The sequence below is a fragment of the Propithecus coquereli genome, unplaced genomic scaffold (assembly GCF_000956105.1).
Source record: "Propithecus coquereli isolate 6110/MARCELLA unplaced genomic scaffold, Pcoq_1.0 Scaffold130, whole genome shotgun sequence".
In the NCBI taxonomy this organism is placed as follows: domain Eukaryota; kingdom Metazoa; phylum Chordata; class Mammalia; order Primates; family Indriidae; genus Propithecus; species Propithecus coquereli.
Genome location: NW_012137192.1, coordinates 5,371,499 through 5,394,186, shown reverse-complemented (window position 1 = coordinate 5,394,186; position 22,688 = coordinate 5,371,499). Strand labels below are relative to the sequence as shown.

The 22,688-nt window shown below is 37.4% G+C and overlaps 1 protein-coding gene across 1 annotated transcript in view; it reads left to right on the top strand.

Annotated features, from left to right (window-relative positions):
* TMEM245 (transmembrane protein 245) overlaps positions 1-22,688 on the top strand; it is a 95,661-nt gene that overhangs the window by 38,022 nt on the left and 34,951 nt on the right. Inside the window, exons 6-9 of the mRNA XM_012638526.1 lie at positions 3,896-4,000; positions 11,237-11,319; positions 15,723-15,813; positions 22,223-22,321. Of these exons, the coding sequence (XP_012493980.1) occupies positions 3,896-4,000; positions 11,237-11,319; positions 15,723-15,813; positions 22,223-22,321 (378 nt within the window). The remainder of the gene's footprint in view (positions 1-3,895; positions 4,001-11,236; positions 11,320-15,722; positions 15,814-22,222; positions 22,322-22,688) is intronic.

The window sequence follows — 22,688 nt, the reverse complement described above, 5'->3', positions numbered from 1 at the left end:
CTCTTGCTCAGGCTGGTTTTGAACTCCTGAGCTCAAACAATCCGCCCGCCTCGGCCTCCCAGAGAGCTAGGATTACAGGCATGAGCCACCGCGCCTAGCCAATAGGTGTACTTTTAATAACTTCAATAAAGGCTAATACAGATTATTAGGAATTTTGTACCTTTGACATATAGCCCACATAGAGTAGTCTTTAAATTAATTTCAGTGAATCCCTAGGGCGGATAGCAAGAAATGACATCATTTATGTGTATTGTGTTTAAACATAATAAGACTCTAAAAAGTCTTCAGTGAAAAAAATTACAGCAGGCCTTAAGAAAGATGTACTTCTCGAAAGGTCAAAATGAGACTTTTGAACATAAAGATTAGGATTTCATTTTTTCTGTTGAAATGGAAGAAAGGAGAGATTTATGATAATGCCTAAAGTGTTAAATTTTGGATTAAAAACAAGCAATATTTTTAATTCAAAATAAATCCTCCCCCTCTCCCAACATGCATGGTTCTATATACCTCCATTCCTTATAAAACTAGTTATGGGTAAATGAGTTCAATCCTTGACAAATGATGCGCAAACATAAGTCTCATTTTATTTATTTATTTTTAGAGATGGGGTCTCACTCTGTCACCCAGGTTGGAGTGCAGTGGTGCAACCATAACTCCTCAAACTCCTGGGCTCAAGGGATCCTCCCACCTCAGCCTCCTGAGTAGCTGGGACAATAGGCACACACCATGTCTGGCTAATCTTTTTTATTTTTGGAGACAGAGTCTTCTGTGTTGCCAGGCTGGTCTTGTACTCTTGGACTCAAGCGATCCTCCTGCCTCAGCCTCCTGAATAGCTAGGTGTAGAGGCACAAGCCATCACACCTGACACTTTTTCTTATTTTGATCAAAGTAGGTGGTTTTGTGTCCCAAATTTGTGTATGTTTAAATGAAATTGTCTTCAAGAGATCGGAGAAAGGAGAGTTAAATTCATTAGGTTGAATTTGATTTAACCTTTAGTGGACTGAGTTAGATTACCTAATTTATGAGCCTAATTCATAGCCGAATAGTTGAGTTACTTTTAAAAGATTTCTAAGAGATCAAGTAACTTTTTTTCATTTTCTTTAATGATACCGTGTAGCATAGATAAAGCATTGCTGTACGGTTGGAGTAAGTCCTGGAAAATTCTGAGTGTGTATGTTCAAGGAAAGCACATAAAATAAGTTGAGGGCTTATTTTATTACATTATATCCAAGGTTAGAAAATTGCAACATTGAATAATTTTTGTATGTAAAAAGTTTAAGTGGAGTGAATTAGGAAACCAAGAAAAGAAGAGAGGGTAAGAAAGCACGTATCTTATGGTTAAATGAAATGAAACCTCTCTATTACAGCTGAATTATTTTATTTCTTAGTAGTGATTATTTGCACTAAGACTCAATTAGAATTTGGTTAAAAAACAAAGCAATGGCATACTCAGGAGGCTGAGGCAGGCAGATCGTTTGAGCCCAAGAGTTTGAGGTCGCAGTGAGCTATGATGCCACTGTACTCTAGCCCAAGCAACAGAGCAAGACCCTGTCTCAGAAAAACTCACACAAAAAACCCTAAAGCAAAACAAAAACCTATAGGCCCAGAATAATGAAACAGAAGAGAAACTCAGCAGTGGAATGATACTTCATTTTTTATTTTTTATTTTTATTTTTAGAGACAGGGTCTCACTCTGTCAACCAGACTGGAGTATAGTGGAATGATCATAGCTCACTGTAACCTTGAACTCCCGGGCTCAAGCAATTCTCCTGCCTCAGCCTCCCATAGCTAGGACTACAGGTGCTTGCCACCATGCCTAGCTAATTTTTTTATTTTTTGTAGAGACAGAGTCTCGTTTTATTGCCCAGGCTGTTCTTGAACTCCTGGCCTCAAGCAATCCTCCCGACCCAGCCTCCCAAAGTGCTGGCATTACAGGCATGAGCCACTGCGCCTGTCCTACATTTTTATTTAGATGACTCAGTGTGAATTTTTTCCAACCCTTGGGTGTATGGCTTGTGATAGGAAAATTTTACCTTAGCTTAAAAATATAGTTTGATTTTATAATGTCGATTGTACATGATATGCTTTTGAATATTCTACGTTTTATATGTTAAAAATACTCAGACATAAAGTTAGAGATCCATACTTTCTAAATAGAACATTATATACATTTAAAAATACATTCCAGGATATGATTTTTCTGGAAAAAAAAAAGTCTTCTATGTTATTTTCAGAAATTATAATTTGTTGATACAAATCTGGTCTTAATTATGAAATCTTATTTATGCCTACTTATTCAAACATATTGTAATCTAATGCTTACCACATGCTGTGTACTGTTAGATTTTGGAGATACAAAGAGGAATGATATAGTGCTAGCCCTTTCTTGGGAAAGCTGTCTCAAGAACTAGATATTCAGTTGGTTCCTGATTGTGAAACTTTTTAGCTTCATTGATTTTAGAATTTACCTTCAAAATACGACATCTGACCTTCCATATCTTAAATACTTGTTTCTTTTTTTAATCTCTACGTTGTCTTTGATGCTTTGGTAGCATGCACTGAAAATTAACTCTTCTGTTTGAAGCTGTTACTGTCAAGATTAAAGATTAACTTTTTATCTTTGAGTTCATGATAGCATTGATCTTTTAGTGACAGTGTCCTTCATTAAAGATAGATAAGGCTGGGAACAAGCTCATAAGCCTTGAGTAGAAAATGTTTTAGAAGTCGTGTTTTTAACCAATATTCTTTGCTCTTGGATGTTTAATTCACTGTTTGGAGAGAATGATTCAGACTTAAATGAAGAATAATTTATTTAGCAATGCTGTAGCTCATGTTGGGGTTGAGGTGTGAGGGGTGCAAGTCATTAATTAAATGTAGTTTTGAAATGTTAGGTGGTAGCTTTGCATGACACAAATTCTGGAAATCTGTCAGAATTATATATTCTGAAAACAAATTGTTTAAAATGAAGGATTATTTGTGATTGTGAAAGATGAGGAAAGTTACAGTCAAGATAGAATGTCAAATAGCATTTAGAGATAGTGGAATTTTAATTATTGATTGAAGAGCAGTTACTACATTGATTACTTTTAATTTATATCACATAACTATAATTATGCCCTAAGGCTCATGTTTTGGAAAGGATAGAAACTTTGAGTAGAATGTCGGATTTCACAAAACATTTCATTATGAAATATTTGATATATAAAAAGATGTAAAGAACCCCTGTTTGTATACCCCCCAGCTTGATGATCCCACGTACATGACTGAAGCCTGTTTTGTGCCCCCCCCGAAGTGTCCCCACCTCCCAACCCCCCGCTCCCTCAGGGTATCTGTTATCCCGAATTCACTGTTTATCATTGCCTTAACATAAGGTTTTTATTATTACTGCTTTCATAACCCTAATGATATCAAAGGGAAAAAAACATTTTGAATGTAATTCCTATTCTAACTTATTTCTATTTTATCTGTGTATTTTAGGACATACCTGTATTGTAAGGGTCATACTTTTGCTAACGTCATTTCTATTTGCTAATCGATAGTACAACTTTATGTGATTTTATGTCGGCTAATGAGTTGTCATTATTTTGTTTAGAATATTTACCAGGTTAAAAATTATAACTTGAAGTGATACTACAGTATGTGAATTTAAACATAGATACAGGATATGGTCAAATTAACTGCCTTTTCTTACACATGACAATAATAACAACAGCAGTAATTAATACTGTTAGTTAAATTTCTGAAGTTGCTTACTGCTTTTTTTTGCTTTAATCATTATGCCATAGTTTGCTTTGCAATGCTGAATATCCTATTTTGTCTTCATGATATTTGAATATATATATGTTTTTAGTAAGTTCTTTAAAGATAAGTAATTCTCTTTCTCATTTTTGTGCAGATGATCATCTGGTTGGAGAGGATGTTAGATAAAATAATTAGCATTTTCATCATATTTTTGTTAGTGATAGGAACCCTTCTTTTAGCCCTACTCCTGACCGCAAAGGTAGAGTACAACAATTACTATTCTCATTAATACTCTTAATTGTTAGAATGGTAGTATAGATAAGAAGATTGCAAAAGCAGCATGAAAAATGTTACTTGGCTTATAAATATGTATAACAGCTAAAGTGTTTATAATTTGTGTATTGCTAATTTTGCTATGAATTTGCCTAGTATATTTTATTTTCAAATCTCTTTTACATTATTATTTTATCTCAAAATCCTCAAGGGTAAATGCAGATGAAAAAAGTGAGATACTGAAGAACAAGTGGCTTTTTTGTTTTTTTAATAGAAGAATTATGATCTGGTCTCATGAGTCCTAATCCAGTTAGTACCCTGTTCACTAGATCAGCATTTCTTAATTAGATACTTCCCTTCCTGTCTCATTGGTCCTTCTGCTAACATACCATAGGATCTTCATTTCTTGCTTCCCAGGTCCTTCCAGCTTACATTTCCTCTCGCCCCTTTCATCTCATCAAAGAAAATTATTCTCCAAAGTGAAGCTAAAATTTTATCTCTATGGTGATATCTATTACTGACTAGTGTGGTTTTTTTGTGGGGTTTTTTTGAGACAGGGTCTTGCTCTGTCACTCAGGCTGGAGTACAATGTTGTGATCACAGCTCACTGCAGCCTTAAACTCCTGGGCTCAAGTGATCCTCCTGTCTCAGCCTCCTGAGTAGCTGGGAGTACAGGTGCTACTACACCTGGCTAATTAAATTTTTTTTTCTTTGGTAGAGATTGATTTTGCTATGTTGCCCAGGCTGGTCTTGAACTCCTGGACTCAAGTGATCCTCCTGCCTCAGTCTCCCAAAGCGCTGAAATTATAGGCGAGAGCTGCTGCTCCTGGCCCTTTTTTTTTTTTTTAACTTTTATATTACGTTTTAATCTTTGTTTTATCTGAACTCTGCTGAATTCTACATCCCAGATTTTGGTATGTTGTTTTCAGAGAATTGTGAAGCTTACAAGAAATCACAGATATGAAAATTTTTCTTATGCCCGTAGGCCTGTAGAGATGTGTGAGTAACTGTTATTGATAGATACTCTAATATGTAGCAGTTTGCTAAAGAATTGCATTGTTGTTCTTGCCTGCTGGTCCTAGGAAAAAAAGAAAAAGAATTATATTGTTTCTTGTTATGTGGTCTCTCCACTTAGAAGTCCTGTTCTCAGTCTTCGCCTCATTATACCCTCAAACTTATTTGCTTTTGTCAGCCTGCTCTCTTAGTACTTCTGTTTCAGTCTCTGTGCAGTTCCTATCTATTCTTTGGGCATTAATTACGTTTAGTCACTTATATATTAATATATTCTACAGACTTATTTAGAGGCCTTTTTGTCATATTTTGCCTAAACCTGCTACTATGCCATGTTCGATTCTAGTTCTTAGAGAATCCTTTCGTCAGTATGCTGTTTTATTTTTCTTTTTCTTCTCTCTTACTCTTCTATTCTACTTTCCCTTCTTTGTCCCTTTACATAGGGCCTTTTTGCCCTGCCCATCTCGATTTTATCTTTTAAGTCCTTTTTCTTTGTTTATCCTTTGCTTCAGTGAGCTTTTCTTCCCTGAACTTTGACAACACATATTACTGAACCATTTCTTTCTGGTCTAGGATTCATGCAAACTGAGCTTTTGAGGGAACAATACTGGTTATCAAATTAATTGTCCCAGTCAGTAAATGCGTCGTTCTTCAGAACATCCATGACAGTGTCACTTTTGAATGTGTAAAAGACATCTCAAATGTAACATGTCAGAAACTGAATTCCAGACCTCCTTTTGCTCATCTGTTCTTCTCATAGTCTTCCCATTTTACTAAATGACGACTCTATTCTTCTACTTGCTCAGACGAAAATTTGCAGGATCATCCTTGACTACTCTCTTTGTTTTGTATCCACATCCAATTTGTCAGAAAATCCTTTTTCTGCCACCTTGCTAATAAATTTTGGGGGTAATAGCAGGGCGAGGGTGTCGGGTAATTCTTCTCCACAGAGATCAAGAATAAAGCAGCATAAAATTATTACAAACACCATTTAAAGGCATTAGAAAATGACCAGGTAGGCAACAACTGGGGGAGTGTTTAATAATGAAAAGCTCCTACTCTCTTTGGTAAAGACAGGTAGTTTTGGCTTTCTTTCTTGGAGCTATTCTATCTTGGGCAGCAAAAACCTGCAGCTTTTTCTGAAGAAGGTATTCTTTGATGCACAGATGTGTTTAGGTTTTTTTATTTTTTCTTTCTTTCCTTTCTTTTTTCTTTTTTAGAGACAGGGTCTTGCTATGTTGCCCAGGCTTGTCTTGATCTCCTGGGCTCAAGTGATCCTCTCGCCTTTGCTTCCTAAAGTGCTGAGATTATAGGCGTGAACCACTGTGCCCAGCCTTTAGGTTTGATATAGTTCCATTTGTCTATTTTTGCCTTTGCTATCTGTGCTTGTGGTGTCATAACTAAGAAATCATTGCCAAGTCCAACTGGAGATGAGCAGAGTCTCAGAGAGCTGTGGGACAACATCAGACATTCTAACAGGCTTATAATTGATGTCCCAGAAGATGACAAGAGGAAGAGAAACAAGTAGAAAAAATTATTTGAGGAAACAGTGGTCAAAAACTTCCATGTTTCGCCGGGCACGGTGGCTCACGCCTGTAATCCTAGCTCTCTGGGAGGCCGAGGCGGGCGGATCGTTTGAGCTCAGGAGTTCGAGACCAGCCTGAGCAAGAGCGAGACCCCGTCTCTACCAAAAATAGAAAGAAATTAATCGGACAGCTAAAAATACATAGAAAAAATTAGCCGGGCATGGTGGCACATGCCTGTAGTCCCAGCTACTCGGGAGGCTGAGGCAGGAGGATTGCTTGAGCCCAGGAGTTTGAGGTTGCTGTGAGCTAAGCTGACGCCACGGCACTCTAGCCCGGGCAACACAGTGAGACTCTGTCTCAAAAAAAAAAAAAAAAAAACTTCCATGTTTGGTAAAAAACATTAACAGTCCCAAGAAGCTCAACAAACTTTCAGTAGAATAAACACACACAAACACAAAGTTGTACCCAGACACACCATAATCAAACTGTCAAAAGCCAAAGATAAAGACTTGAAGGAAGCAAGAGAACAATTACACGTCACACATAGAGGGAATAACAAAATTAATGACTTAATTCTCATAAATAAACAGTCAATATCAAAAGACATTGGTACGATGTATTTAAAGTCACGGGGAAAAACCTCTGTCAACCAAGAATTTTGTGTTCAGTGAAACTACTCTTTAAAAATAAAGGCAAAAGAAAAATATTTATGGATAAACTAAAACTGAGAGAATTCATTGATAGATCTACACTATGAGAAATGCAGAAGAAATTCCTTCAGACTGAAGAGAAATGACTCCAGAAATAACTTGGATCCGAAGGAAGGAATGAAGAGGAAGGAATGGTAAATACATGGGTAAATGTAAAAGTTGTATTTTCCCCTCTCTTCTTTTAGTTTATTTAGACAATGTACAACTCTTTAAAGAAAAACTATAGCACTGTATTGTGGACTTTATAACATGCATAAATAAACTATACACATATAAAACCATAGCACAAAGAAGCGGGCTGGGAAATGGAACTCTACCGGTGTGAAGTTTTTATAAATATTTTACTGGATATAAGTCAATATTAACTTGAAGTAGATTGTGGTAAATTTAAAGATGTGATAAGTTAGCAACTAAATAATGTGAGTTTAGAGAAACTAAAATGATGTACTAAAAAATATTTGATGAACACAAAAGAAGGCAGGACAGGAGCAAAAATAGACACCGGACAAATAGAAAGCAAATAGCAAAATGGCAGACCTAAATCCAATCATGTCAATGCTTATATTACATGAGAAGCAACTAAATACTCCATTCAAAAAACAGAGATTGTCAGACTGGATACAAAAAGAAAGTTCCAACTATACAGTATCTATGAGAGACACATTTTGTATTCAAAGTCACAAAAAGGTTGATACTAAAAGTATTGGAAAAGTTACACTACAAACTGTAAACAGGAAAGAGGAGTCATTATATTGATATCAGACAAAATAGATTTTCAAAAAGAAATATTACTAGAGACGAAGACTTTTAATAAGGCTAAGAGTTAATATTGCCATAACAATTATAAGTGTGTATACTCCTAACAACAGAACTCTAAAATACATGAAATCAAACATTCAGAATGAAAAAGAGAAATAGACAAATCTATGATTATAGTTAGGGATTCAAGACTCCTCTTGTAATAATTGAGAGAATAAGTAGGTAGAATATCAATAAAGATATTTAGAAGCCCCTTTTAGTCAAGTTGACCTAATTGACAATTAGGAATTACATTCTTTTCAAGTAAACATGGAACACTTGCCAGAATAACAATATGCTCAATAAATTGAAAATATTAAAAACATAGCATGTTCTCTGACACAACAGAATTAAATTAGAAATCAGTAACAGTAATCTAGGAAATCCCCAAATATTTAGAATTTAAGCAACATACTTCTAAATCTGTGAATTGAAGCAACAAGGGAAAAGAGAATATTTTGAAGTGGATGAAAATTAGTGCTTATCAAAATTTGTGGGATGCAGCTAAAGCAATGCCGAGAGGAAACTTTTGTGGCATTAAATGATTATATTAGAAAAAAAAATCAGTGATTTAAGCTTCCATGTTAAGAAGCTAGCAAAGAAGAGCAAATGAATCCAAAGTAAATGGAAGGAAGAAAATAATCAAGATCAAGTGTGATTCAATGAAATTGGAAATGGAGAAACAGTAGGAAAAAAATGTTAATATAAGTAAAAACCTGGTTCTTTGAAAAACATAAATAAAATTGATAAATTTTTAGCCAGATCAAGAAAAACAAAGATATAAATTACTGATATCAAATAAGAAAGAAGAGACATCTCTATGTAGCTCACAGATCTTAAAAAGATAACAAAGGAATATTGTGAACAACTTTATGCCAACAAGTTTGGTAACTTAGACTAAATAGAGAAGTTACTTGTAAGAAAGAAATAGAACGACTCAAGAAGAAGTAGAAAAACCAAGTAGCCCTATATCAAGAAAAGAAATTGAATTAGTGTTTGAAAATTTTCCTGCCAAGAAGAGTTCAGGTGCTAATGTTAATAAAATTGGTGAATTTTATGAAACATTTATTGAAGAAATAATACTTGTCCTGCACAACAACTTTTAGGTAGCAGAGGAAGAAGTAACACTTAGCAGTTCATTTTATGATGCCAGTATTGCCCAGATACCAAAGTCAAGGACATTCATGGAAAAGAAACTGCAGACCAATATTCCTTAAAAACAAACACAAAAATTGTTAACAGAACATGAACAGATTAAATTCAGTAGTATATGAAAAGGATAATATACCATAACTATGTGAGGTTTATTTTTGGAGTGCAAGGTTGGTTTAATTTCCAGTAGTCAATTGATTAAGATATATCTTGAATCCAATCACTTTTTACCATCACTACCACTATTGCCCTTTGAAAGAGCTCAGGAAATTTCATCCCAAAATATGATTCCTTGGTATTTTGAATTAAAGGCCTTTAGAGATTAACAGGCCCTTGAAAGGGACTTTCTATCTGCATAACCAGATGGACCATCACAAGAACAGTGGACTTCCCTTCCCTTCCCTGTTATCTCAGTATATTACAGGAAAGAAAATGAAGAATGCAACTAGACCTGGCCCAAATCATTTTAAACACAATACCTCTCAGGTTAATTTTCAAGTCAATCTGTTTATCCCCATCCATTCATTCTCTCAAGTATCTATTGCATTCTCCCTAGTAACCATTTATTGCCCCTCAACATAATTACCTATATTTTTTCTTGGGGGGGATGGTGTGGAAGGTGAAGTTTCCCCTTACCCCCTCCCCCCCACCTACTCAAAGCTATCCCCATTCTGTCTTGAATTATTGTAGTACCCTCCTAAGTGATCTCCACCCTTTGCCTCATTTAGTCTGTTGTTGACACAGCATCCAAATTTACTTTACTTTAAAAATTTAAGATTATGTCACTTTTAAGCTTAAAGTCCTCCATGGTTTCCCATATCCCACAAAATGAAAGCTAAATTCCTCACTAGAACTTGTGGGACCTTACTAGATCTGGCTTTTTCTCAGGTGTTGTATTTGAGTTGATTCTCTCCCCATTGTTTCCGAAATCAGTTTATTTTCCCTTTTAAGCTACAGTTTGTTTTTTGCGTTCTCCCTGCTTTTCTGGGTCCAGATACAATTGGAAATAGGCTTAGGTGGTTCTGTATGCCTTTGTTAGGATACCTAGACACTGTTCGGTTCTGGGTTTTGTATGTGACTTGCCCTAGGGATTTTGCCACTTTGTAAGGTTATACCCATCCCCATGAGAAAATACCCTCAATCTTTGTACTGTTTCCCCCACTTCCTTGTATACTCTGGAACTTCCACTGCAGGGAGGGAGAGAAACAGAAGATGGGTGAGTGGAGGACTGTTGATCTCCTTCTTTTGATTTATCCTCTTCTCCCCAACTATGGTTTCTTTTCCTTCCCAGGAAAGGATAAGAATATGGTTTCTTTTCTGTGTGTTACATGTGAATCTAAAGAATTTGTCAGCTCGCCTGTATGGCTTCTGGGTGTGGGGGTCAGTTTTAACTGCTATACTTCTTTGTTGTGCTCCAGAATGTTTTGTTTCTTTGCCTGATTGCTGTTGTAAATTGTATCAAATTATGCTTCATTTCTTGTTTAGGTGTCCTGGGTAAAAAAAATTTTTTAACTGCTTGGTTTCTTTTTTATCTCCCTCATTTTGTTGGTTATTGGGCAAGGTACATTCAGAGGTGCAGTTTCAGTTGGCTTTGTTTTACTCAGAAACCTTACTCAGTTGCTTATTTTTGCCTGTATGTCTTGTACTACATTATAATTCTGTTAGCTCATGTAGTGTTGGTGTTGTTTACATAGATACACAAATATACAGCTTATTCCCACAGATACATATGTGAACTAAATGTATTTATATGTGTTAAGTATATGTACATATCTAATTATGTATTTTTTTCCTGAAGTAAATTGTTGAGCTTCTTGAAGGCAGGGAGCTGTCATGTATTTTGTATTTCCTACAGTGTTTATTGCAGGACATCATGTATAACAATGTTTTGGTGCACGTTTCTAAATGAATTAGAACTAAATCATATAATTTTTTGACTCTAAAAGCATTGTTCCTGTAATACAGTAGGAAAATGTTGAGTTTATTTTTTACTGAGATTCTTTTCTCTCTTTATTTGTAATACAGGTGCATCAAGAGAGTGTACACATGATTGAAGTCACAAGTAATCTGATTAATGAAACTCTAGCAAATCACCCCGAGTGGGCAAAGTAAGAATATTGTTTTGAAAAAGACTAGTGATGGATGACCTAGTTTCAGCATCTGTTTGCATGGATGATCTTCATTGATGGAGCTACATTCGGAAATAGAGTTTGCCAAAGCTTTGATAAATACTGTCATTTTTGCAGAAGAATGGCCTGTAGGCATATAATACTGGGGTTGGGAGGAGAGAAAAGTGCTTAGTATTTTAGGAACAATTTATGGTGCATGATATATTTTAATTGAAATTTACAGTTTACAGCGTGTTTATAATTTACAAAGCACTTTGACCTACCTTATGTTTGTTCCTCACAGTGACTGTTTGAGGTAGATTGAAGAGATTCTTCTTATTTCACAGATGAGGAAATAAGACCAAAGGTTAAGGAAGCTGAGATAATAATCCCCCAGTGGAAGAGTCAGCACTTATAACCAGTGCTTGCAACCAACTGAAGGGAACTGTCCACTGTAACATGTGGAAACAATAACCCTGCAATGTAATTCTTGACATGTTCTATGTAATTCTTGACATATTCCCATATAGCATTATTTTTGAGGAAGAGTGGGCAAACTATGGCCCAGGGCCAAATTCAGCTACCTGTTTTGGTAAATAAGGTTTTATTGGATCACACCCATGCCCATTCATTTACACATTATCTCTGGCTGTTTCAGGACTACAGGGCAGGCAGAATGGAGTAGTTGTGGCAGAGATATGTTCTGCAAAGCTTAAAATGTTTACTCTCTGGCCATTTACAGAAGAAGCTTGCTGATCCTTGTCTTAGAGGGTCTCTTTGTGTACTTGTTTAATTTTGCTTCTGTAAGAAGAGTTTTATCTCTTTGTGGGGAATGTTTAGCAGAGCTATGCTATTCACTTAGTTGAACTTAATGGCAGATTGCATGACCTGCTATTTTTTTTTTTTTACTAACCCTCAGTATAGTCACAAATTGTAGTTAGGAATTACTCTGCCAATTTTAGGATTTTAAATTGAGATTTAAGATGATTTTCTCCTTTGCCTCTACTTTATTCCTTTTTTTTTTTTTTTTTTTTTGAGACAGAGTCTCACTGTGTTGCCCAGGCTAGAGTGCCGTGGCGTCATCCTCGCTCACAGCAACCTCAAACTCCTGGGCTCAAGCGATCCTCCTGCCTCAGCCTCCCGAGTAGCTGGGACTACAGGCATGCGCCACCATGCCCGGCTAATTTTTTCTATATATTTTTAGTTGTCCGATTAATTTCTTTCTAATTTTAGTAGAGATGGGGTCTCGCTCTTGCTCAGGCCGGTTTCGAACTCCTGAGCTCAAACAATCCGCCCGCCTCAGCCTCCCAGAGAGCTAGGATTACAGGCGTGAGCCACCACGCCTGGCCTTTATTCCTTTTTATAAGATCTGCTTAGGACAGTACTTGAACTTGGTTTAGAATGATGTTTGAATATTCTTATATTACCCAGGGCATACTCAAAAGTACTTTTCCTCAATAGTTCTTGTTAGTAACAAATTGTGGTATGTCCATACAGTGGAATATTACACGGCATTAAATAAAAATGAACTCATACGTGCACCAACATGGATGAATCTCAAAATAAGTATACTGAGTGAAAGAATTCAGGCAAAAAAGAGTCCATATGGTATGATTCCATTTATGGAAAGTTCTAGGAAATGCAAACTAATCTGTAGTGACAGAAAGATTGGTGATTGCCTCTGGATTAGAGTGGGGTAGGGCTCTAGGGAGGGCTTACACAAGGATGCAAGGAAACTTAGGAGTGATAGATACGTTCGTTATCTTGATTAAAGATATAAGAGGAGGCCAGGTGCCTGGTGGCTCACACCTATAATCTTAGAACTTTGGGAAGCCAAGGCGGGAGGATTGCTTGAGGTCAGGTGTTTGAGACCAGCCTGAGCAAGAGCGAGACCCCATCTCTGCAAAAAAGTAGAAAAATTCAGCTGGGTATGGTGGTGCACACCTGTATTCCCAGCTACTCGTGAGGCTGAGGCAGGAGTATCGCTTGGGCCTGGCAGTTTGAGGTTGTAGTAAGCGATGATGACGCTGCTACAGTCTAGCCCAGATGACAGAGTGAGACACTGTCTCAAAAAAAAAAAGAATATAAGAAGAGAAGTGGCATCATCAGATTTAATTCTAGAATAGTCTTTCCATCTGCATTGTGGAGGAAAGATGGAAGGGTTACAAGACTTGAGCTTTCGAGACCAGTTAAAAGTTCTGAGAGTAAAACAAATGAGAGGTGATGAGCCCCTGAATTGTAGACAGTTATACTGGGGTGAACAGGAAGGACAGATTTATAAGATCTTAAGGGGATTCTTTGGTGATTAACTGGATATGGGAGGAAAAAACCTAACATAACTCAGGTTTCCAGCTTTGGAGATTAGTGGATAATGGTGGATTCACCAAGATAGGAAATAAAGGAGCAGATTTGGTGAGGAAAATAATTCATCTTTTTCCTGTGGTATTTGAGGAGCCCGTAGTAAGTGTTAAGTGGAGTGTTACGGGTAGCCCAGGCCAAACTGTAGGGACTTGGTTTCTGCTGAGGGATCCCCCTTAACTTAGAGTAGTGAGTTAGTGATTGGCTGAGGTAGTGAATAGCCAAGGAAGGAACTCAGTTTAGGGGCTGTAGGTGGTGTGAGGTTGAGGCACATCCCAGATCATCCCAGCTAAGGTTGCTCAGCTGTTTCTGGCCTTGTGTCTCCTGCGGGGGGCGGGGGGGGGGTGTTAGGGGGCGTGGGGACTGAGCCAGTGCCTTTGACTTGGCCACATAACAGCTCCTCTCATCTCTTGCTCTTAGGACACCTGTGTGAGTACACTGGCAAAGTGTTTTCACAGCAGCCAACAAGACTTTCTCCCAGGCCTCATAGATGTTTGTTGATCGTTAAGGATCTATCCAGATACTTATCCCACACTTTGGAATAACACTGCAGGATATTTTCCCCGTAGAAGTGTAATACCATATAACTGAAAATATTTAGCAGTCTTTTCATACCCCTGATAGATCTATAAATATTAAAGTAATTTAAAAGCAATTTAATTTCTCCCAAATAACATTTGTTTAGAAATCCAAATTTCCTGTCCATATCCTTGTACTGTAAAATTATTGCTTGTGAATTATCACTCTAAAATTCTGTCTTATTTGCTGAGAGATATTTGAACTGACTGAGTAATTTGCCAGTAAGTTTCACAAATACTTTAAGTTCATTTGCAGTGGACAAACTGGTTCATACTTAAGATTCAAACCACTACTGATTTGACATTTCATTTTTAAATTTATTCAGAATACCTTATTTTCTCTCCCTGGTTAAAGAAGATCACTTTTCTAGGCACCATGACGTTTGTGGCTGTCAGTGGCAGTTGGCTTTCTCTTTATGACCATCTTTCTTACGCACCCACATAAGCACAGAAAATTTCCATGAGTTGAGGTTGTTGCACATTTAACATAACTGTAATTGGTTGACTATTTCCCATATGGCAGCTTTGTAGTCACTTTTGGGCCTCAGAAAAATGAATGACTAGTTACTGCTTATCCCGGCCTGTTGACATCACTTGTGAATAGTTGAAATCAGGACTGTTACATTTGCGAATGTCAGCATCTCTAGTATATTGTATTGTGAAGAACAATTTAGATAGTATATGAACATGTTTTCTATTATGGAGAACATTGAGCATATGAGAAGGATTCTTGATTAAGGTATATGGTGCAGCCTGCTTAGTCAACAGGAAAATGGGGAGTGGCCTCCACTAACTACATAACAAGGAAAGCTTGTAGACTAGTTCCTTGTGTAGCTGAAACTCTGCTCAGGAGTTCTTTCCATCTTAAGAAGATCTTCAATGGGTAAAAAATTTAAAACAATTGTTCTCCCTCTTAATTTTCTGTGTTCTTTCTCAGTTCTTCACTTCCTTAGATCAGTGGTTCTCAAACTTCAGCATGCATCAGAATCACCTGGTTAAGACACAGGTGGGCCCTGGCTCCAGAGTTCCTATTTCAGTAGGTTTGGGGTTGAGCCCAAGAATTTTCGTTTCTAACAGGTTTCCAAGCACTTCTAATCCTGCTGATCTGTGGACCGTACTTTGGGAACCCCATCTGAATATCTAGTGTCCCAGAACCATTTTCCCTGGTATTGAATAAGGCAGATGACCCAGGATATGTATGGACAGAGAAGTTAGGCAGAATGAAAGGGAGGTTGTGGGGAAAGTGGGTCTAAAAGCTAAGAAAAAATTGAAGGGACACCCTGAGTGTTAACATCATGCCATTAAGGCCTGGAAGTCAAGGATTCCTGCTCATGATGCATTCGTATCTGTGTATTAATGACTGATCAGCAATTTGTTATGATTGCTTAAGTACATCATCAAGTTCAAAGTGATATTGGTACAGTGCACTAAGTGTTCTTTTTGCATCTTTTCTTTGTTTTAAATTAGTTGGCTTCCTGAGGCTCAGGTAGTCCAAAGAGCCCTGAATTCTGCAGCTAACAATGTCTATCAGTATGGACGAGAATGGATAACCCACAAGGTAAGGGAAGAGCCTTTCTTTGTGGCTTTCTCTTTGTAGGGTCTTTACTGATAGTGGCTGTTGCTTTGATAAAGTATGAATAGAGATTTTATTTACAACAATTTCCATTTTTGAAATAGGCATAAATGTATAGGTCAGTAAGCAACATACAGTGAAATTAAACCTTCTGGATGACCACATTCAATAGTGTTAATAGCCTGAACAATCTGAGAGGTTGGTTGTTTGCTTTTTTTTCAAAATAGATCTGATTCATTATTTGTGCTTTAGGACAGAATGATCACTCAACTTGGGTGGTCAAATAAGGCTTTCTGGAGAAAAAGATATTAAGGCATAATAAATCCTATTTCTGTAGGTAACTGTGCTTGGCAGTTTCCAATTAGTTTCATTTAACCTTTCCAAGAAAACTGCGGTAGTCTGAATTATTTTGCCTTTAGATCAGTGGGTCTAAAGATGAGGAAACAGACTCAGCAAGCTGAGTAAATTCCCAGTGGTCCTGCAGTAAATTGCAGAGCTTGGTTTCAAACTGAGGAGTAACTCCAAATCCCTTCTTTCTACTGCAGTATGCTGGCAGTGTGTGCCCAGAACTGGATTAAGTGCTTTAACATGGCACTTGAGATAAACCTTAAAGGAATGACAGATCAAGGAAGAGTGGATATTAAGAAGGGTATTTATGTGAGCCGAGATGCAGAGACAGGAGTGTGCTTGAGGAAATGCTCTTGACTGAAGTGGAGGGAGCTTTGTGAAGGGGAAATAAATGAATGATAGAGGAAAAGACAGTTAAGGATTAGACTCCACACTGGATTTGGGATGTCTTTTTCTCCTCTCCCCAGTCATCAGCATTACCTATGGGAATAATGGTAATTTGCATTTTTAATATACTGAAGTAATTAAGATCATGTAGAGATTGACAAGATTTGTTGCAGTGAGACCTGTGCTCAGAGAAATGTACTAGTATGTGATTCCTTATTCAAAATTCAAAAGCAAAAATCTCAAAAAGATGTAATGGAGGATATACTATACACACATGTATGGTAGTCTGTTACCATAAAGATGGAATCATAGTCAAATTAAAAGTGAAGAGAAAGATATGTTATTGATTGTCTGGGGTCTATCCTAGATAACAATCTTTTGGCAAGCCTTTAAAAAATATTTATTGAATAAGTGAAAGATAAGTATGTGGCTACAGATCTCAGAACTCTCAAAGAAGAAGATCCAGCCATTGCAGAAGGTGTTTTAGCCTTGTAGAAATGTTATTTTGCTGAAAGCCTAGCATTTAATTCTTGGTTTATCTATTAGGGAAGAATTTTTATTCTGGAATGTTTACCTTTTTGAGAAGAGGATAATGAAAGGGAATTTTGGGTAGCAGGAGAAATGTGCCTTGGATTTTTAAAGAAGTAGAGTTCAACTTAGAGAAAAGACAAGTATGAAACCTTTCGTTCAAGATTCTAAAAAGGAGGACAACTGAAGAGGGATGGGCATTGATAACAAAAATGGTAACTGCTTGTGATCCTGATTTAGAAGACACGGATAATATCTAAAAACAACCACTGTATGTTCACCAACTGATGAATGGAAAAGGCAAAAGCGATAGATTTATATAATGGAATATTATTCAGCCATAAAAAGGAAGGAAGTACTGACAAATGCTAATGTGGATTAACCTTGAAAACTTAGGCTAAGTAAAAGAAGCAATCATAAAAGACCACATATGTATGATTCCTTTTTTGTGAAATGTCCCAAAGAGGCAAATCAATAGAGACGGAAAGTAGAGTTGTGGTTTTCAGGTGTAGGGAGGACTGGGGAGTAATGGCGACTGATTGCTGTTGAGTATGGGGTTTCCTTTTGGGATGATGGAAATGTTTTAAAATTAACTGTGGTCATGACTGTATAACTATGAATGTACTAAAAAACATTGCATCGTATACTTAAACAGCGGAGTTGGGAGGTGTGTGAATGATAGATATCTCAGTAAAGTTGTTAAAAAAAAAACACACATACACATTAAGACTGCAGAGGTAGCTTTCTAATAAGTCTCAGATCTTACCCAGATAAGAATCATGTGAGAATTGGGTCCTAAGGGCTAAAGGCTAGAGAGTGCTGAAGGTAGGAAAAAATATGATGCCCAGAAAAGGAGAGTTTTTTAGGATGTGTTCAGGTAAGGTTCCCATGTCTCTGTCCCAGCCTTCTTTGTCAGCCTTATCTCCCATTTCCTGTATGTTTGTTTAGCTTCTGCTGGGGCCTCCCAGTTTGCTTTCCTTGCTCAGCATCCTTGCTTGAGCTGTCCTTTCTGCTTGATGCCCTTTCTAAGATTTGTGCCTGGAGGTGTTACACTGGGACAGCAAGAGAATAAGGGATGTTTATCCTCTGTTCCGTCTCCCATCACCACAGTGACAAAAATGGCAGCTGATCCATAAACATGCCAGGCACTGCTGTAAGTGCTCGGGGAAGAGCAGTGAACCAGAGTTACCACCCTCCCCTTACACTCTGATGAGAGGAGACAATCATTAAGCATGTAAACAAATAAAAATTTCAGGTGCTAATAAGCGCTGTGACCAGGGCAGAGACTGACTCGGGACGATGCTTTAGGTGGAGTGGACACAGAAGGTCTCAGAGAATGCAGTGTTTTCACTACGACTGGAATGATGAGAAGGCAGCAATTTGTGACCATCTGGGAGAAGAAAGTTTTAAGCTGGGGCATAGCAAATTCAAAGTCTCTGAGATGATAGCGAGTTTGACTGAAGGACAGAAAGAAGGCAATTGTGGCTGGAACCAGGGATGAGACAGTGAGACAAACCAGAAATCATGACAAGAAGTTGGGATTTTATTTTAGTTATAAAGGTAAACATTAGGTGAATTTGAGAGACCTGATTTAGAAGGTTGAAAGCTCATTTTGGCTGCTTTATGGAGAAGGGGGCAAGAAAAGAGAAGTCAGGGAGGCCAGATAAAAGGTTGTCCTAATGGTTCAGGAGAGAGATGTTGATGCCTTGGATTAGGATTATAGAAATGGAAATCAAGAAAAATGGTCAGATTTGGGATGTATTTTTTAGGTTGTGCTGACAGGATTTACTCATGGATTGGACATGGAGTTGTAAGGAAAGGAAGTTTTGGTTTGCTCATCTAGAAGGACAGCTATGCCACCTCCTGAGATGGAAAAGACTTGGAGGGTAGTGGTGGTGTTTAGCTGTTGAGGGTGCATCAGTAATAGTGTTTGAGGCATGCTAAGGTTGAGATGCCGATTAGATATCTAAGTAGAGATACTGAGAAGGCAACTGGACATACATAGCTGGAGCTTAGGCGACAGATCTGGGTGGGCTGTAGATGGCAGTTTGAGAATCATCAGACAGTACCCACGGGATTGATGAGATGGCCTTTGTTACTTTGCTAGAGCTGCCGTAACAGCATACCACCGGCTGCGTGGCTTAAATAATGGAAATTTATTTACTCACAGTTTTGGAGGCTGGAAGACCAAGATCAAGGTGTGGGCAGGATTGGTTCCTACTGAGGTCTCTCTCCTTGGCTTGTAGATGGCCGTCTTCTCCCTGTGTCTTCAATTGGTTTCCTCTCTGTGTCTCTTTATGTCCTCATCTCCTCTTATACGGACACCAGTCATACTGGATTAGGGCCCACCCTAATGACCACATTTTATATTACTCACTTATTTAAAGACCCTGATTTAAATAGAGTCACATTCTGAGGTATTGGCGGTTAGGACTTCAACATAGGAATTTTGGGGGGACACAATTTAGCCCATAACACGGCCTAAGAAGAGAATATAGATAGGACCAAAGATAGCCACTTGGAGCACTGAGCTTGTGGAAATCAGAGAAGTGAGCCAGCAGACTGAAGAGCAGCCCTGAGGTAAAAGGAAAACCAACCAGTGTCATAGACACCTAGAGAAGAAAATGTTTCGAGAAAGACTTGCTCAGCTGTGGCAAAGGCTGCTGAGATTCAAGCAAGATGGGTACAGAGAATTGCCCACTGACTTTTGTCATCCCCAAGGTATAGACGATGTTAAGTTAGTTATGCTCTCAAGTGGCATTCTGACTGCTCTTGAGGTGTGGTTGCTTTTCCTATGCAGAGGCATGTCATATTCCACCAGTACTACATGTGTTTTAGTGATTCTTCTTCTTTTTTTTAACTTTTGAGACGCAATCTCACTCTGTTGCCCAGGCTAGAGTATAGTGGTGTCATCATAGCTCATTGCAACCTCCAATGCCTGGGCTGAAGCAATCCTCCTGCCTCAGCCTCCTGAGTAGCTGGTACTACAGGTCTGTGCAGCCGTATTCAGCTAATTTTTCTATGTTTTGTCTTGCTCTTGCTCAGGCTGGTCTTGAAGCAATCTTCCTGCCTTAGCCTCCCAGATTCCAGGCATGAGCCACTGCACCCGGCCTTAGTGATTCTTCTAATAACAATGATAAGTCCATTAGACTCTGTACTCTCTGGCTCCCTTGTTCTTGCAACTTGCAGTATGCATTATAATATCACAGGACAGTATCCTGGGTCTGTAGTGTTATATATTTGATAGCACCACAGTTTTGGAGTGTTTTGTAACATGCTGCAAAATTATGCTGAACTCTCCTTTAATAGTTGTGATATTTTAGAATTATTCACGGTCATGTTGGGAGACTGCTGAAAGAGATGCCGGTTTGAAATACTACTTTACTGCAATAAAGGCCACTGTGTATGAACAACCTAGGCTGGAGTCTCACAGTAACAATTAGAGGCCTCTTCTGGTTAGGGAGATCTCAGAAGCTGACAGGAGAATGACAGGGAGAATTGGTAACAGGAATTCAGTGAGTGTCTAATAGTTGTGATATGTGAAAGACATATTTAATTAAAGTAACTGAAGGAAGTTAGACTATGGGTAATTGTGGTCTTTAATCATTTTGTGTAATTTGTTCTGTTAGGTGTTCTTTGTAGATGTATTATATATGTTGTAATTGAAAGAACATTAGAGAATGTTGATTCCTGACTCTGCCATTTAGCTGCATGACGTGGGCTTGCTGTAGACCCTTTCTAAATCTGTTCTCATCTTAAGGAACAAAGGACGATAAAACCTTTTTCTGTCTAACTCCTGGGATTGTTGTAAAAATGACATAATATAGGTGAAAGCCATTTGTAAATCGTAAAACACTTTGCAGAGATAAATGGTTTTTATTTACTAATTTGTGTGTGGTTTATGAATAAATAAATATAAAGGAAAACATTGGGCAGATATATTTGCATCAGGTATGTCTAATAACTGGTTCTGTATCTGTAAAGCCAGCATCAGATGGACAAAAGGTAAGGAAATACACATTGTAAACTAACATGGGAAAATGGTTAATCTTTCATTACTAAAGAAGGAAAGAACAAATAATTGGTTGCATTTCACGTGTGTTAAATTACTTAAAATTTTATCGGTCCATAAAATTTTAGGAAAATTGGTTCATTCATTAAATTTTGGAAAGTATTAATCGGTACAATCCTTATAGAAGACAACTTAGCAATGTAAAGCAAGAACCATTAAAATTCTCATTTCCCTTGATTCCTGTACATTTATTTACTACTAGTAATAAGAAAAAAAGTTGTGTATAGAATGTTCATTGCAGTATTACAAATGACATTAAAAATTGGGAATCACATATATATCCAATGAGTAGATAATGATTAAATAATACTGGTACATAACAAACTAAAAACATTAAAAATAAAGATGAAAGTGATGAAGGCTAAAGTGAAATGCTTATAATGCGAAAGAAAATATAGAATTCTAAATTATCTCTATGTTGTAGACAGGAAGAAAGTTGTAGAGGAAGTGGAAAAATGAAAATAGTTGTATTAAGGAAGTGGGACTATAAGTCAGTATTCGTGTTTTATATTACACTATGATTTAATAAGTAAGTGGGGTAAGGTATTGTATCGAACGACCTTCCTCTGAGTTATGTTGTCTCGCTCGCTGTACCTCATTTCCATACACCCAGAAGCCAGTTTGATCAGTAGCTAGAGTCCTCAAATGTTACCTAAAGTTCTGGGATAATTCTTAATAATAGAGACGAATGTAACATGAGATGTACATATAATAGGTGGGCACTGGCATCACAGGGAAAAGATTTTTCTCTGGGTTGATAAGATCAGCTAAGTCAGTAATCATGGCGTCATTTGCACCATTCTGTGATAGCCTGCAGTAGCTCTCTTGGAGACCCAAGGAAAAAGAAAGAAAAATGAAGCAAAAAGATGAGAAAGGAGAGGAAATTTACTGGGAATAGTGAGGAGTAGAGTTTAAGAAAAGAACATAATATGGCTAGAGATAATGAAATAGTCTGAAACATTTTAGTTTGTTTTGCACAAACCTAAAGACCAAGCCTGTATTAATTTTACTGGATTGTTGCCTGAAAATACTAAACCAGGTTTTATCTGTTTCTGCTAGCTTCATAAAATTCTAGGAGATAAGGTGAACAATACTGCCGTAATTGAAAAGCAAGTACTAGAACTTTGGGACAGACTGTATCACTCTTGGTTTGTAAAGGTAAGTTTATTTTAGCTAAGGTTTTCTATGGTAAACTAATAAAGTCCTTTTATTTTATTGACTCAGTGACTAGATAGGATTGTATTCACACTGGGATTTCAATTATTGACATTTTTAAACAGCAAGCTCTTAAGCCTCATGTCACTAAAAGTCAGCTTGAGTCGATGGTTAATCTCCATGACTGAACTTATCAGCCTTGCTGGTGGTCAGTATCATATTCTCTGTACATTACCATTGACATCTTATTCTCTAGACCAGCTCTGTGCAAGAGACATGGAATGCAGGCCATGTATGTAATATTAATTTTTCTAGTAGTTACATTAAAATTAATTTTACTTGTTTAGGTTTATTTTATTTATTTATTTTT